Source organism: Eptesicus fuscus, chromosome 20, assembly GCF_027574615.1.
Source record: "Eptesicus fuscus isolate TK198812 chromosome 20, DD_ASM_mEF_20220401, whole genome shotgun sequence".
Classification (NCBI taxonomy): domain Eukaryota; kingdom Metazoa; phylum Chordata; class Mammalia; order Chiroptera; family Vespertilionidae; genus Eptesicus; species Eptesicus fuscus.
In genome coordinates, this window is record NC_072492.1 from 48,477,020 (window position 1) to 48,492,120 (window position 15,101).

The following is a 15,101-nucleotide window of genomic DNA, read 5'->3' on the forward strand; positions in this document are numbered from 1 at the left end:
ACCCTGTGCTAGGTGACCTTGAGCAAGAGGTCTGACCTCTCTGAGGTTCCTCAAGTCCTCGCTGCAGAAGGGAGGCCATCATGCCTGAGGGGCATGGAGGAGGGGACTGAGCAGGGCCCCTGGGAGGTGAGCAAATACTTCCTGCCTTCCACCCACCGACCTCAGCTCCCTGCTGCTCCCAGGCTGCTGCCTTATAAGTGACCACACTTGTGTCCATGGCAATGGCATTGCATATTGACTCACTGACTCTCCTGAGGTAGACTGGGCCCTCCTCTGAAGGGTTTCAGCCCTGTCTCAGCGCCTGGCACATGGTTCAGGGGGCGCTAAATATTAAATGAATGAATATCTGTGCCAGGAACTGTGCCAGGATGAAAAGGTGAGCAAAATAACCCAGCCCCTCCCTCAGAGACTGCAGTGTAGCAGGAGAGAGGTGTTAACACACACGCCGCGCACACACACCACACGGTAAGCCACACCTGCATGGCTCGGTGCATGGCTGTGCAGGGCCACGAGAGCACGTGTGCAGCGTGGGCCTCCTCTGGCACGTGAGGCCATTTAAGCTAATTGCACCACGACCCCGGATAGAAGGTGACACCTTCCCGTTTTCCCATTTCATTAGAGGCTGAAAATGATGGTGAAAAACAGTAATAAAGGACTCGAATGTGGTAATATTTCACTGATCAATATAATCTTAATATAAAAGTATTAATATGTAGCCCTGGCCGGTGTGGCTCAGTTGGAGCGGCGTTCTGTACACCAAAAGGTCCCGGGTTCAATCCCCGGTCAGGGCACATACCAGGTTGCAGATTCAATCCCCAGTCAGGGTGCATAGGGAAGGCAACCAATGGATTTTTCTCTCATATCAATGTTTCTCTCTCTCTCCCCGTCTCCCTTCCTCTCTGAAATCAATAAAAATATATTAAAAAAATAAAAAGACTGGTGTAGAAACACCTGCAGCTGTGCGTGCCCGCAGGCGTGCCCGCTGCACCTGTCTTAAAGTCCCCGCACCTTTAAGTGATGGGTGTTTATTGACGGAGGCGGTTTCCGTGTATGAGAAGCTGTGTCTTTCTCAAACAGCACTTTGTTGTCCAAACAGTCCCTGGGAAGAGAGAGGCGCCCTTCACAGGGACTCTGGCTCGCAGCGACTCCTCCTATGGGGCGTCTGGGGAAGCCGCAAAGCCGCCTCGGTGCGCTGTGGCACCTGGGCACGGGCAGGGAGGCGGGGCCTGAGGGAGCCATCTCTCCTGTCAGGCCACCGACCACACCTTCCTGCAGAAGTGCCACTATCACCATGGCGATCACCCCTGCTATGCCAAGCCCCAGCTGCCCCTTCCCATCTTCACCGTGAGACATTACGCAGGGACCGTCACCTACCAGGTATCGGGGCATCGGGGAGGGCGCTGGGACCCTGGTGCTTCCTTTCGGAGCTGAGTCACCTGACAGGTGACAGGAGCGGGGGAGGGGAGGCCCCTTCCAAGGCTTGGCCATCTTTGGTTGTAGAAGAAAAAATACAAACTGCCCCAAAGCTAACCCAAACAAACAAAAGGAATATGTCAATTATACCTCAAAAAAAAAAAAAAATCACATCAAAAAAAGAAAAAGAGAGAGAAACACATGGTGATTGAATAAAAATATAAAACTGTATTGAAGGTCACAAAAGATTTAAAAATGGAGGGACAGCCCGGCTGGTGTGGCTCAGTAGTTGAGTGTCAACCTATGACCCTGGAGGCCATGGTTTGATTCCCAGTCAGGGCACATGCTGGTTGCAGGCTGGTTGTAGGGGGAATGTGAAAGGCAGCCAATCAATGATTCTCATCACTGATGTTTCTCTTTCTCTCCCCTCTCCCTTCCTCTCTAAAATAAACAAACAAACAAAAACATAGAGGGACAAAAAAGAATTAAAAATATATATATATATGTAAATGGAGGGCCAAACCATGTTCATTTTGGGAAGCCCTAATATTGTTCATTCTTTCCCATTTGATCGATACAAGTAGTGCAATTCCAGACAATACCCCCCTGGGAGGAGGAGGAATGTGTTTTGACGAAATTATTCTAAAGTATCATCTGGAAAAGAAATGCACGAGAATAGCCAAGAAAATATTGAAAAGCAAAAGGTTATGGAGGAATTTGTTCTAACAGAGATTAAACCATATTCCCAAGCTCCGGTAATTAGAAGGGTATGGTGCTCCTAAGGAACAGAGCCATCCATGGGACAGAATTAAAAGCCCAAAACAGACCCCAGGGTATATAAGGGAGCTGGGCACATGACCAAGGTGGCCTTAAAAATGTCATAAACTATACATTACATCAATTTTACCATTTTTTAAATGTTTTTATTGATTTCAGAGTGGAAGGGAGAAGGAGAGAGAGAGAGAAACATCAATGATGAGAGAGAATCATTAATTGGTTGCCTCCTGCGCAACCCAGGCACATGCACTTGACCGGAATCGAACCTGGGTCCCTTCAGTCCACAGGCCAACGCTCTATCCACTGAGCCAAACCAGCTAGGGCCATTTTTTACCATTTTTAAGGGTATGTGGCTTTGAGTACATTTACATTATTGTGTGGCCATCACCATTGTCCCCTTCCAGAATTTTTTTAAAATTTATTTCAGAGAGGAAGGGAGAGAAAGAGAGAAACATCAATGATGAGAGAGAATCATTGATCAGCTGCCCCACACTGGGGATTGAGCCCAAAACCCAGGTATATGCCCTGACTGGGAATGGAACCATGACCTCCTGGCTAATAGGTCAACACTCAACCATTGAGCCATGCTGGTTGGGCTCCAGAAATTTTTCATCATCCCAAACAGAAACTCTGTACCCATTGAACACACCAACTCCCCATCCCCCCTCCCCCCAGCCCCTGGTAATCAGACTCTCTGTCTATAAAGTTGCCTATACTAGGTATCTCATATAAATGGAATCAACACACACACACCTTCGTGTCTGACTTATCACACTGAGCATGTTTCCAAGGCTCGTCCACATTGTAGCACGTGTCAGAGTCTCCCTCCTCTTATGGCTGAACAAGACTGCATTGTGTGTATAGACAACCCTTTGTCTACCTTCCAGCCGAGGATGGGCACGGGCCAAAAGCTTCTACCTTTTTGGCTGTGGTGACGAATGCCACTGTAGACACAGTGTGCAAGCGTCTGTTCGGTCTCTGCCTCCAGTTCGTTTGGGTCTATTCCTAGAACCAGAATGGCTGGACCTGATGGTGGTTCTATGTGTCGACGTTTGAGGAGCCACCAGATGGTTTTTCCTCAGCGGCTGCCCCATTATATGTTCCCACCAGCGCGTAGGAGGGTTCCAATTTCCCTACGTCCTTGCCAAAATGTGTTATTTTCCATTTAAAAAAAATGATAGCCGTCCTAGTTGGGTGTGAAACTGTATCTCATTGTGGCTTTATTTGCATTTCCCTAATGACCGGCGATGTTGAGAGTCTTTCCATGCGCTTCCGGGCTGTTGGCACAGCTTCGGAGAAATGTCTACCCCAGGCCTCTGCCCGTTTTTGAATCGAGTTGCTTTTTTTCCGGTTGAGTTGTAGGAGCTCAGGGTAGTCATCCCTTATCTGCTCTGCAACCTCTCCTCCCGCTCCGTGGGTTGTCTCTTTGCTCTCTAAGTCGTGGTTTGTGATGCACAGAAGTTCTTTCTTGTGCTGAAATCGAACTGAACTGCTTTTTTCTTTCTCTGTCTGTGCCTTTGGTGTTACGTTCAGGAAGTCCTTGCCAAGTCCAATGTCATGACGCTTTCTCCCTGTGTTTTCTTCTTAGCGTTTTACAGTCCCGGGTCTTCCATTTAGGTCTTTGATCGATGCGTCTGGAGTTAACTTTTGTGCCTGGTGTCAGATAAGAGTCCAGTTTTATTGCTTTGCATGTGGGTTTCCAGTGTTCCCAGCACGGCCACCTAAAGAGACAAAGGCGCCCTTTAACTCTGAGGGGAGAGGCAGATATTTGGCAAAGGGACGGCCTCCACACCCTCGGCTCCCCCCCACCCCCCACTTCCCCACGTTGTCTTTTGCAGGTTCACAAATTTTTAAACAGAAACCGGGATCACCTTGACCCTGCCGTGGTAGAAATGCTTGCCCAGAGCCAGCTCCAGGTGCCCCTGCCAGCCCTCCGGCCCTGCCCCTCCGCACTCTGTCCGCCCCCCCCCCCCCCCAATTCCGCCTTTCTTGCCGGGACACTCTTGCTCAAGGGGCTTGCCTCAAGGCCCTGGCACCGTGGGCCATGGCCTGAGCTTACCAGGGTCTGGGTGCTGTGGGCTGGTCCACCCTAGCTCCCCCAGGTGGGGCAGGCTGGGCTGTGGACTACCCTCCTCTCTCCCCACAGTTGGTGGGCAGCCTGTTCCAGGAAGCGGAGCCCCAGGGCGGGGGAGGGCAAGGCAAACCCACCCTGGCCTCCCGGTTCCAGCAGTCCCTGGGGGACCTCATAGCCAGGCTGGGCAGGTGAGAGCAATGCCCCCGAACCAATGGCAGGGCGTTGGATGGGAGCCTGATCTGTACCTCAGGGACCCCCCCTCCACCCATCAGGAGCCGTATCTACTTCATCCAGTGCCTCACCCCCAACCCCGGGAAGGTGAGCTCCCCCAGCACCTGGCCCAGAGCCCTCCCCCGCGGCCCGCCCTTCTCACCCCCTCCCCCTCAACGTGCCCTGCCCTACATTTCCCGAAACTTAAGCCCCTGACTCCACCTCTTGTTGGCTCTGTCCCTGGGCCACAGCTTCCAAGCCTCTTTGATGTGGGACACGTGGCAGAGCAGCTGCGCCAGGCAGGCGTCCTGGAGGCCGTTCGTTCCCGCAGTGCCCACTTCCCCGTGCGCCTGCCCTTCCAGGCCTTCCTGGCCAGGTAGGGCTCCAGGATGGGGGCAGCCAGGGCCCATGCCCTTCAGGGCTAGGACACACGAGAGAGGCCCCCCCACAGTGACTGGTCCACCTGGGGCTCCTTCCCCGTGGCGGTGCACCGCTTTCCCAGGGACCTTGGGCCTGGCACCTGATCCTTCCTCTTGTCATTCTTCTCTCTCCTCTCTCCCGCCATCTCTCTCTCCTTTCACGATTCACTGTCCGTCCTCCCCTCCATGCCTGCGGGAGTTCATCTCCCCCTCCACCATTCAGCAAAACTCTCCCAGGTGCCCAGCACATAGTAGGTGCTTTCCGAATCATTGTCGAATGACTTAGCGACTGAATGGACACCTGGAGGCTCGGGTGTCCAACAACTGTGGCGGGAGGTTTATGCTGCGCCTGCTCCAACCTTGACTCTGTCCTCCTGGCAGGTTCCGGACCCTGGGGACCGGGGGGCAGGGAGAGCCCTCTGACCAGGAGAGGTGTGGCGCCATCCTGAGCCAGGTGTTGGGGGCCGAGTCGCCCCTCTGTCACCTTGGAACCACCCAGGTGAGGGGGGTGTGCCGAGGGGCAGGCCTGGCTAGAAAGGGCGAGGAGGATTTGGGGACAAACCCAGGGTTTGGTGGTCCTTCTGGGTGGTCGGGAGATGGGCTGGGGCTGGGTGGCAGGTGTCCTGGGCACCTCGGGAGAGGAGATCTTCTGGCTGAAGGGAGGAGGCACCCACACCCGGCCTGCTCCAGCCCCCCCTCTGCCCCAGGTCCTGCTGCAGGAGCCGGGCTGGCAGCAGCTGGAGCAGCACTGGGCCCAGCGGCGTGCCCAGGCCCTGCTCATCCTGCACCGGGGGCTCCGGGCCTGCATCTCCCGCCAGCGCCTCCGCCTCCTGCCTCGGATGCAGGCTCGTGTGCGGGGGCTCCAGGCCAGGTCTGCAGGGGTGGGGTGAGGCCCTGGGCCTTTTCAAGGTGGTGGGGCAGGTTGGGGACACATAAGGTCTCAAGGCCTGCCCAGTGCCCCGTCCCATCAGCACTGGGCTCTCCTTACGGCATCCCTGCCCATAGCCATCGTCTCTGCATGAAGACCCCCAGTCACAGGACACGTGTGATCTGTCGAGGCCACCCAGCCTGCAGTCTTGACTCCTTGCGTGTCCTGTTTTCTAGTCTGTTCTTCACTGTGCAGCAAGAATGGTCTTTTAAAAGCATGGGTCGGAAAAAAAACACAAAAAATGAAAAAAGAATAATAAATTTAAAAAATAAAGGCATGAGTTGGCCCTAGCTGGTTTGGCTCAGTGGATAGAGCATTAGTGGTCATGGGTTCAATTCCGGTCAAGGGCACGTACCTCGGTTGCAGGCTCAATCCCTGGCCCTGGTCAGGGTATAGGAGGCAACCTATCATGTCTCTCACATCGATGTTTCTCTCCCTCTGTCTCTCCCCCTCTCTTCCACTCTCTCTAAATATGATAAGTAAGTAAGTAAGTAAATAAATAAAGGCATGAGTCAGACTTGGGCTCTGGGTTCCCCGGTCCTACAACGCTCCCCCCTCCCCCTTTCTCACCTAATAAACTCCCAGTGCTCATTCATCCAACAGCTCTTGCCTGACCTTCTCCACCCACCCCGGCCGGATGCTGGCGGCACAGTGGTGAAGGCCGGGAAGGTGCCTCCCAGGCAGCTGGGGAGTCAGATGCAGAGGGTGAACCAGCGCCAGTCACCCCAAAGGTGATTGCTAAAGCGCTGAGAACAAGTGAGGGCAGGGGCACCAGGGAGCCTCCGGAGAGGGGGCACCCGTCACCACTACCTATTTCCAGGATGTTTCCATCACCAACAGAAACTGTACCATGAAGCGATAATTCCCCCCTCCCTGGCCTCCAGCCCCTGGTAACCGCCAGCCTACTTCTGCATCTATGACTTGGCCTGTTCTAGACCCTTCGTGTGAGAGCGCCTACAGTTTTCTTCTCTGTCTGGCTTATTGCACTAAGCATGGCGTTTGCAAGGTTCATCCGCGTCGTAGCATGTGTCAGGACGTCATTTCTTCCTGACGGCTGAGCCACGTTCCCTCGTGTGGATGGACCACATCTTGTTTGTCCACCATCCTTCGGGGCTCGTGCGGGTTGTTCCCACCTTTTGGCCGTTGTGAATGATGCTTCAGTGAACATGGGCGTGCACGTGTGTGTGCAAGTCTCTGCTTCCAAGCCCTTTGGGTCCATGTGAGGAGTGGAATTGCTGGGTCACGTGGTAATTCCATGCTTAGCTTTCTGAGGGGCCGCCAAACTGTTTTGCAGAGTGGCTGCCTCATTTTACGTTCCCACCAGCGGTAAAGAGGGTTCCAGTTTCCCTGTTTGCCAATACTCATTTTCCTTTTTCTTTTTAAAATAATGGCAGCCCTCCCAGGGGGTGGGAACTGGCCTCTCACTGTGGTTTTGGTTTGCATTTCCCTGAGACTAATGATGTTGAGCTCTTTTCATGTGCTTGTTGGCCATTTGTGTATCTTCTTTGGACAAATGTGTATTTAAGTCCTCTGCCTGCTTTTTAATTGGGTTCTTTGTCTTTTTGTTGTTGAGTTTGGGGAATCTTTTTTTTTTTTAATATATTTTATTGATTTTTTACTGAGAGGAAGGGAGAGGGATAGAGAGCTAGAAACATCGATGAGAGAGAAACATCGACCAGCTGCCTCCTGCACACCCCCTACCAGGGATGTGCCCGCAACCAAGGTACATGCCCTTGACCGGAATCGAACCTGGGACCTTTCAGTCCGCAGGCCGACGCTCTATCCACTGAGCCAAACCGGTTTTGGCTGGGGAATCTTTTTTTAAAATATATTTTTTTATTGATTTCAGAGAGGAAGGGAGAGGGAGAGAGAGAGGGAGAGAGAAACATCAATGATGAAAGGGAATCATTGACCGGCTGCCTCTTGCACGCCCCACACTGGGGATCGAGCCCCCAACCCAAGCATGTGCCCTGACTGGGAATCGATCTGTGACCTCCTGGTTCATAGGTCGATGCTCAACCACTGAGCCACACCGGCCAGGCGCCTCGGGTCAGTTCTTACATGCTTGTCTTGGCGTGGAGGATTCAGGAACTGGGTGTAAGCTTGGGCTCCCCACCCCTTTCCCGGCTTCCAGGAAGCGGTACCTCCGGCGCCGGGCGGCCCTGGGACAGCTGAACACAGTGCTGCTGGCGGCCCGGCCCCTGCTCCGGAGGAGGCGGAGGCTGCAGGTGAGGCGCCGCGGCACTGGCAGCTCAGGCAGAAGCCGGGCATCTGTGCCCACCCTCCGCGCCCAACCTCACAAGGTCAAGGCCTCAGGCCATTGCTGGCTGAGCTCTTCCCACTTCTGTCTGCCTGGCCAGGGCAGGCTGGGGCCTCGGGAAGCCATTTGCCTTCCTTCATCCCTGCCCCCGCCCAAGGCCCCTGGCCCCTCCCTGCCCGACGTGTCTTCCCATCCCCTCCGGCCCTCCGGGGGCCCACCTGCTCCCCTCTCTCTCCTGATGACTCCTAGTTGAGGCCATAAAGCAGCTCAAAGGTCAGTGCCCACACACTGCCCCCTCCCGGCCCCTCCCTGGCTGGACTTTGCCCCCTGAGACCATTCCTTCCTGTCTTCCTGCCCTCCTACCCTCTCCTGTGCCCTGACAGCCGGGCAGGGACGCCCACTAAGGCTGGTGAGGGCTCCGGGGAGCTGGGCGCAGGCAGCTGGCCCCTCTGGGTCTGTGCTTGCTCCTCTGTCCGAGTCGGGGCCTCCAGGGGGCAGGCGGGGCCGCTGAACTGCCTCGCTGGGGAGGGGCCCCTCTTGGGACATCGGCTCCTCCTGCGTCTCCCCTGACAGCTTGGGCACTGGTGTGGCTGGCACGGCGGTGGGTCCTCGGAGAGCGGGCCAAGCATGGTAGGTGGCCTGGAAGCTAGGAGGTGTTGCTGGTTATGAACCTGATGAAGCCAGCACGGCTGAGGGGGCACATGGGTGGTGTGGGTCCTGTCCCTCAGGGGCATCTGTGTGTGCGCCCAGGGTCTTGGGAGGGGAAGTCAGAGATGGGGGAAGGACGGACTCCGGGTGCCAGGGCCCCTTCCTCACCGGGTCCATGCCCCCCCCCACCCCCAACAGGAGCTGGCGCGCCTGGAGATCCCGGCCGAGCTGGCCGTCATGCTGAGGAAGGAGGAAGGTGAGTCCTGCTTGCCGGGCGTCACTCTTCCTGGGACCCCTCTCCAGCCCCTCATTGTGTGAGCGGTCCGTCCCTGTGGTCCCTCCCTCTGCTGCTCCAGGCCCCCGAGCGCCTCCTCCGGCTCCCTCTGCACGGGGCCGGGCTGATGGTGAGGGCTGGCGGCGGTGCCAGAGCCGGGCGCCTGACCCGGGCACCTCTGGGCTGCCTCCCGGTGCTGTCCCCAGGCCGCCAGCACTCGCTGGCCCAGAGCATCACTGAGGCCAAGCCCCCGGAGGTTCCTGCGCGGCCCCGCCTGACGCTGCCGCCGGACATCGACCGCTTCCCCTTCTCCAGCTTCATCTCCATCGGCTTCCAGGTGGGTCCCCAGGCCGCAGCCCTCCCTGGTGGATCCCACAGGTCCCCGATGTCAGCCCCTACCAGGCAGCGGCCGGCTGTCCATTCCTGTCCCCACCCAGCCTCCTCCCTCCCAGCCTGGGCCTGTGGACACAGCTGCCTTGCTCGGAAAATACTCATCGAGCCTCAGTGACTCACTCGCCGGTGTTGTTCACGCTGCGAAGCCACGCCTGGTACACCCGTGCCGGGCCCGCTGCCGCCGGCGTGTGTTAAAGCGTGTGTGACGGCCAGGGCCGCTGTCCCGGCTGCAGTGTGCGCTTCAAAACTGCACACAGAATAGAATCTCGGTTCGTAGAAACCACAGCGGGGCGGTGATGGCTGTATTTGCGCCGGAACTAGGAAGTAGGACTAGAAAGAGAGAGGCCAAGACGCCAACTGGCTGTGCCTGGCGGTGGAACGCGAGGAGTGGTTTTTATTGTTTCTCTTTTTCTGTGTTTTCTGAGTTTTCCGCGTGCATGGGCATCAATTTTCTAATCAGAACAAGCAATGAAGCCTCATTTTAAATGTATGTTTTTATTGATTTCAGAGAGGAAGGGAGAGGGAGATAGAAACATCTATGATGGGAGGGAATCGTTGATCGGCTGCCTCCTGCCCGCCCCGCACTGGGGATGGAGCCCGCCACCCGGGCATGTGCCCTGACCCGGAATCAAACTGTGACCTCCCGGTTCTTAGGTCGATGCTCAGCCACGTTGGCCAGGCTAAGCTGCACTTTAACGATGGTCTTCCACGCCAGTCCCTCCTTCTCCCCCCACCCCTCCCAGAGAGCTGCTCCCTGGGCTCCCCGCACTGTCTCCAGCGAGGCCAGCTGCTCAGGCCCTGGGTCGCCCTCCTTCCTTGCAGGAGCCATCTCTGCCCACGCCTGGGCAGCTGCTGGACAAGCCCCTGACCCGGCTGGACGGTGAGAACCCTCAGCATGCCCTGGATATCAACAAGGTGGTGAGTGACACACCGGGGAGGGCACAGGGCAGGCCTGCTCCTAAGTGCGGGCCGGGACCTCAGAGCCCCACGTGCCCTGCCCTCGCCTGGCCCTGCAGATGCTGCGGCTCCTGGGGGATGAGTCCCTGCCGTCCTGGCAGGAGCAGACCATGGGCACCTACCTGGTGAGGCAGGGGCAGCGCCGGCCGGGACTGCGGGACGAGCTCTTCAGCCAGCTGGTGGCCCAGCTGTGGCACAACCCCAATGAGCAGCAGAGCCAGCGCGGCTGGGCCCTCATGGCCGTCCTGCTCAGCGCCTTCCCCCCAGCGCCCACCCTGCAGAAGCCACTGCTCAAGTAAGAGGCCTGGCAGGTGGAGTCCCAGGACTGGGGGGCACAGGTGGAGGCCGGAGGGGGGCTCAGGTGGAGGCTGGGGGGGTCAGGTGGAGTCTGGTTGGGGGGCAGCGGCTGCCCCACCCCCACAGCCTTGGGCTGTCCCCACAGATTTGTGTCAGACCACGCCCCCAGCGGCATGGCAGCGCTGTGCCAGCACAAGCTGCTGGTGGCCCTGGAGCAGGCACAGCTGGCCCCTGAGACCACACGTGCCCACCCCCCGACTCAGCTCGAGTGGACGGCCGGACGGCGCCGAGGCCGCATGGTGCTGGACGTCTTCACGCTCAATGGTGATGCCGCCCGCAGTGGAGCCAGCCTGCCCCTCCCACTCCCTGGACCCCCTCCCTGCCACACCCCAAGATCCTGCTCTCCCTCCTGTCCTGCTTTCGGACCCCCTTGGGGACAGCAGCCCCTCCCCGCCAGGTGAACGCTGCCGTCTCTCACTCTCGTCCCCACCCCTCGTCCCGCAGACGAGTGCCTCTCCGCAGAGGTGGAGTCCTGGACGACGGGGGAGCAGCTCGCCGGGTGGATTCTGCAGAGCAGGTGCGGGGGGCCTGGGCTGGGAGGGTGCAGCCAACACTGAGCGTGGGCCCGTCCTCCTCAGGAGCCCCCCATCCTCCCAGCCCCCTCTCCCACCATGCACCTCCTGCAGCTGCCCCCCGCCCAGGGCCAAAGCCTGCGCCCTTGGGGGTGGGGGTGGGGGGGCTGGGGTAGGTAAGTGGGCAGGGTCCAGACAAGATAGGGAACAGGAGTGGAGATGAAGCCTACGGGCCGGGTTCCAATTAAATAGGTGAATGAAGAAACGTGTGCGTCACAGCCGACAAGTAAGTGGGAGGGTTGTGAGGTGCAACCTGTCCGCGCCAACCGGAGTCTTCACCCAGGGTCCTGTCCCCTCCGCAGCCCTCACCCTTGGCCCCCCTCAGGCCCTGGCCCTTCTGGAATGTTCCCCTGCCCAGCTGACCACACCCCTAATGCACACCTCTGTCCCGACCAGAGGCCTGGAGGGGCCCCCCCGTGGCTGGTCCGTGTCACTGCACTCCGGGGACTCCTGGCAGGACTTGGCTGGCTGTGACTTCGTGCTGGACCTGATCGGCCAGACTGAGGACCTGGGGGACCCTGCTGATCCCCACAGCTACCCCATTGGCCCCCGAAGCTTGTAGGTGCCGCCCCTGTCCCCGGCCTGCCCCTGTCCCTACCCTGACCCCCACTGTATCACACCTGGTGGTTACAGGGGCTGCCACAGACCCAGTCCCCCCCCCCGACTCCCACAAGCCTCTTCCCCCTCCGTTGGGACACCCCCTCAGCAGCTTCTACACCTTGCCTCAGCCTGGCGCTGCCCCCAGCCAGGTACCCGCTTAGTTGGGCCCACTATCTCCTGCAGAGCCGAGGACATCCCTCCCGCCCCTGGCGTCCAGGCCCCCTCACTGTCCCCAGGTCCCCCTCCAGGTCCAGCCCCAACGCTGCCTAGCAAGGACCACACAGGTGAGGCTGGGAGTGGGCACACTGAGGTTGGCAGAGCTGGGGTGGGGGTGTAGGGAGCCCATGCCCCAGGCGGTGACACTGCCCCTCCTCCGGCTCCACAGGTGAGCCCCGGGCCTCGGGGAGCCTGGATAGCTACCTGGACCACATCTTCGAGCCAGTCCTCTCCCCCGGCCTCAGCGTGAGTGTCCTGCACGCATGCCCCACCCCTGCCCCTACCCCATCCTACTGGCGCCTCTGCTGCCCCTCCCATCTCTCCCAGGGCTCTAGCTCCGACCTTATGACCTGTGACCTTTGTCCCTTCAGGATCTGGAGCAAGCCAGGGCTCTGAGCAGCCGCATGAAGGGAGGGGGCGGCATCGGGCCCATGCAGCAAGGAAGCTACCCTATGGGTGAGTAGGGGTGGAGAGCACAGGCGAGCATGGCTCGGACCCTGGATCTGGGGTCAGAGCTCCAGCCAGCACCCTGGGCCTGAACTCTTGGCCTGGAGCTGGAGGGAGGTGGTCCATGGGCCCAGCTAGGGACCAACCTGGGAGGGCCCCGTTCCCTCAGTGTACCCAGGGATGATGCAGATGCCTGGATACCAGCCAGCTATGATGCCTGCACCCATGCCCATGATGCCAGCAGTGGGCACAGTCCCTGCCATGCCAGGTAAGGCTGGGCTGGGGCACCGGGTCCCTTCTCAGGTAGGGTCTGGAGGGCACAGTGGGCAAAGGGCTTCCAGCTTGGCCCCCGTGCTCACCTGCCCCGCCCACCTGCCACCCTGCAGCCATGGTGGTGCCACCACAGCCGCCGCCACAGCCCCTGCTCCCCAGCGTGGACGCAAGGCAGCTGGCAGCCCAGCAGCAGAGCTTCATCAACCAGCAGGCGCTGCTCCTGGTGAGGGTGGGCAGGGCCCCCAGGTTGCCTGGCAGGGACAGGCCTGTGGGCAGGGCCAGGCCAGCTCTAACCTGGTCCCCCGCTCCTCCCCCTCAGGCCCAGCAGATGACTGCCCAGGCCATGTCCCTGTCCCTAGAGCAGCAGACTCAGCAGCGCCAGCGCCAGGCCCAGGCAACCTCAGCCATGGTCCCGAAGCCCAAGACGCCCCCGGCCGCCGGGGAAGAGCCGGAGCCGGAGCCAGAGCCGGTGGGTGTCTGCCTGAGGGAGGAGTGGAGACGGCAGAGGGCAATCCCGGGTCGGGCAGCGGGCTCCAGGGCTGCAGGGATGAAAGACAGGGCAGGGAGCAGGAAGATGCAGAAAAGATGCCGTGGGGCCCCAGTCCCAGGGATTTGAGGGGTTCACCATGAGAGGGGCAAGTTGGCTGGCAGGGCTGTTCCCTCACTTCCCCTTCCTGCCAGGAGACCCCGCAAGAGACCCCGCAGGAGACCCCGCAGGAGATCCCTCAGGAGACCCTGCAGGACGAGGAGGAGAGGCACAGGAGCTTCCAGCAGAAACGGAACTATTTCCAGAAGATGGGTGAGGGGACTTGGGGTGGCAGGCCCACGCAGGAGTTCGGCCCCCGCCCCAGCCTGGCCAGGGGACAGCGGGTGCCCTCTGTCCCCTGAGTCTGATGTGGCCTGTCCAGGGGCATGGATGGGCCGGCCAGGTGGAGGGTGACGGGGCCATCTGGCACTTACAGGGCAGCAGCAGATCAAGGTGAAGGTGGTGAAGCCTCCGGCCAAGGTGGTAAAGCCTCCGGCCAAGGTGCAGGTCCCCCAAGGGAAGGAGCAGGAAGAGGAGGAACCCCGTGCAGGTGGCAGGGAGAAGGGGTGCGGGGGTGGGGGGCGGGTGCCTGGCTCTGCGGTTTTGCACAGGGTCTCACGTGTTTTCTCCTGGGCAGTGCCATCTCCTCCTCCCGCCCGGGGAGTGAAGAAGCCACTGACACCAGGTGGGGCCAAAGCTGTCCGGAAGGCTGAGGCGGAGCCGGCCCAGGAGGCGGAGCCTGATGGTGACGCGGTGCCCAGCTCAGAACCCCCCCGGGTGCCCAGCAGGGAGATCCGCAACATCATCCGCATGTACCAGAGCCGCCCCGGCCCCGTGCCCGTGCCCGTGCAGCCATCCAGGTGGGCCCGGGACCCGCCGGCGCTGCCCACTCCCCAGGGAGAAACCCGCAGACTCCTGACCTTTTCCTTCTCTCAGGAAGCCCCCCCAAAATTTCCTGAAGAAAAACAACCCTAAGGACGAGGCTCTGGCTAAGCTGGGGATCAGCGGTGCCCACATGCCCCCCACGGTGAGGCCCGTCCCATCCCATCCCATCCCATCCGGGGTGCGGCTGCTCTGCTCAGGAGTCCGAGGCCCTCAGGGGTCCACGTGGCCTCCTCCCCAGACACAGCTTGTGTTGTGCGCGCTCTGTGCCTCCGCAGCCGCTGTCCCCCAGCCCGGAGAAGGGCCCTCCGCCAGCTGTGGCCGCTCGGCCCACGGCCGCACCGCGGATGAAGACCTCCAGCACCATCCGGGAGAAGCAGGGGCCCCTTCAGGAGCTGTTTGGCCATCGCCCACCCACTGCCCAGGCACCCCCACTTCCACCAGCGCCCCCACTGCCTCCACCCGGGGACCCGGGGACCCCTTCAGCTGAGCCCCGCGGTAAGGAACCCCACGACCCCATGCAGTGGGCTTCCTTGGCGGGGAGGGGTGGAGGGGGGCAGGATTCCCAACAGCCTCTGGGCGCTCATGGCTGAGGTCAGCTGCTCTGGCTCCCACGTTCCCGCCCAGGGCAGGGCCCGGTACCCCTAGGACCTGTCTGGCACCGAGGGACTGTCACACACAGGGTGTTGTCCTCGATGCAGAGCTGACAGCTCAGTCAGAATTTAATGGTCCTGATGAGGTGGTCTAGGACCCCGGGAAAGGCTGAGGCAGGAGATGGGACTGGGGGCGTGGCGGGGGCCGGGGCCGAGGGGCGGGGGCCGAGGGGCGGGGCAGGGCGGCGGGGTGTGGCGTGGGCTGGGCCGGGGTGGGCTGGG

The 15,101-nt window shown here is 59.8% G+C and overlaps 1 protein-coding gene across 1 annotated transcript in view; it reads left to right on the forward strand.

The window, feature by feature from the left end:
- Positions 1 to 15,101, forward strand: part of MYO15B (myosin XVB) — a 30,215-nt gene that overhangs the window by 7,530 nt on the left and 7,584 nt on the right. Inside the window, exons 15-41 of the mRNA XM_054709446.1 lie at positions 1,252 to 1,377; positions 4,029 to 4,106; positions 4,337 to 4,452; positions 4,537 to 4,582; positions 4,726 to 4,850; positions 5,275 to 5,392; positions 5,601 to 5,764; positions 7,956 to 8,049; positions 8,655 to 8,711; positions 8,928 to 8,985; positions 9,210 to 9,340; positions 10,219 to 10,314; positions 10,413 to 10,648; positions 10,796 to 10,974; positions 11,155 to 11,227; positions 11,679 to 11,840; positions 12,066 to 12,166; positions 12,268 to 12,344; positions 12,470 to 12,554; positions 12,715 to 12,813; positions 12,932 to 13,041; positions 13,138 to 13,287; positions 13,500 to 13,617; positions 13,781 to 13,910; positions 13,956 to 14,204; positions 14,281 to 14,371; positions 14,505 to 14,724. Of these exons, the coding sequence (XP_054565421.1) occupies positions 1,252 to 1,377; positions 4,029 to 4,106; positions 4,337 to 4,452; positions 4,537 to 4,582; positions 4,726 to 4,850; positions 5,275 to 5,392; positions 5,601 to 5,764; positions 7,956 to 8,049; positions 8,655 to 8,711; positions 8,928 to 8,985; positions 9,210 to 9,340; positions 10,219 to 10,314; positions 10,413 to 10,648; positions 10,796 to 10,974; positions 11,155 to 11,227; positions 11,679 to 11,840; positions 12,066 to 12,166; positions 12,268 to 12,344; positions 12,470 to 12,554; positions 12,715 to 12,813; positions 12,932 to 13,041; positions 13,138 to 13,287; positions 13,500 to 13,617; positions 13,781 to 13,910; positions 13,956 to 14,204; positions 14,281 to 14,371; positions 14,505 to 14,724 (3,289 nt within the window). The remainder of the gene's footprint in view (positions 1 to 1,251; positions 1,378 to 4,028; positions 4,107 to 4,336; positions 4,453 to 4,536; positions 4,583 to 4,725; positions 4,851 to 5,274; positions 5,393 to 5,600; positions 5,765 to 7,955; positions 8,050 to 8,654; positions 8,712 to 8,927; positions 8,986 to 9,209; positions 9,341 to 10,218; positions 10,315 to 10,412; positions 10,649 to 10,795; positions 10,975 to 11,154; positions 11,228 to 11,678; positions 11,841 to 12,065; positions 12,167 to 12,267; positions 12,345 to 12,469; positions 12,555 to 12,714; positions 12,814 to 12,931; positions 13,042 to 13,137; positions 13,288 to 13,499; positions 13,618 to 13,780; positions 13,911 to 13,955; positions 14,205 to 14,280; positions 14,372 to 14,504; positions 14,725 to 15,101) is intronic.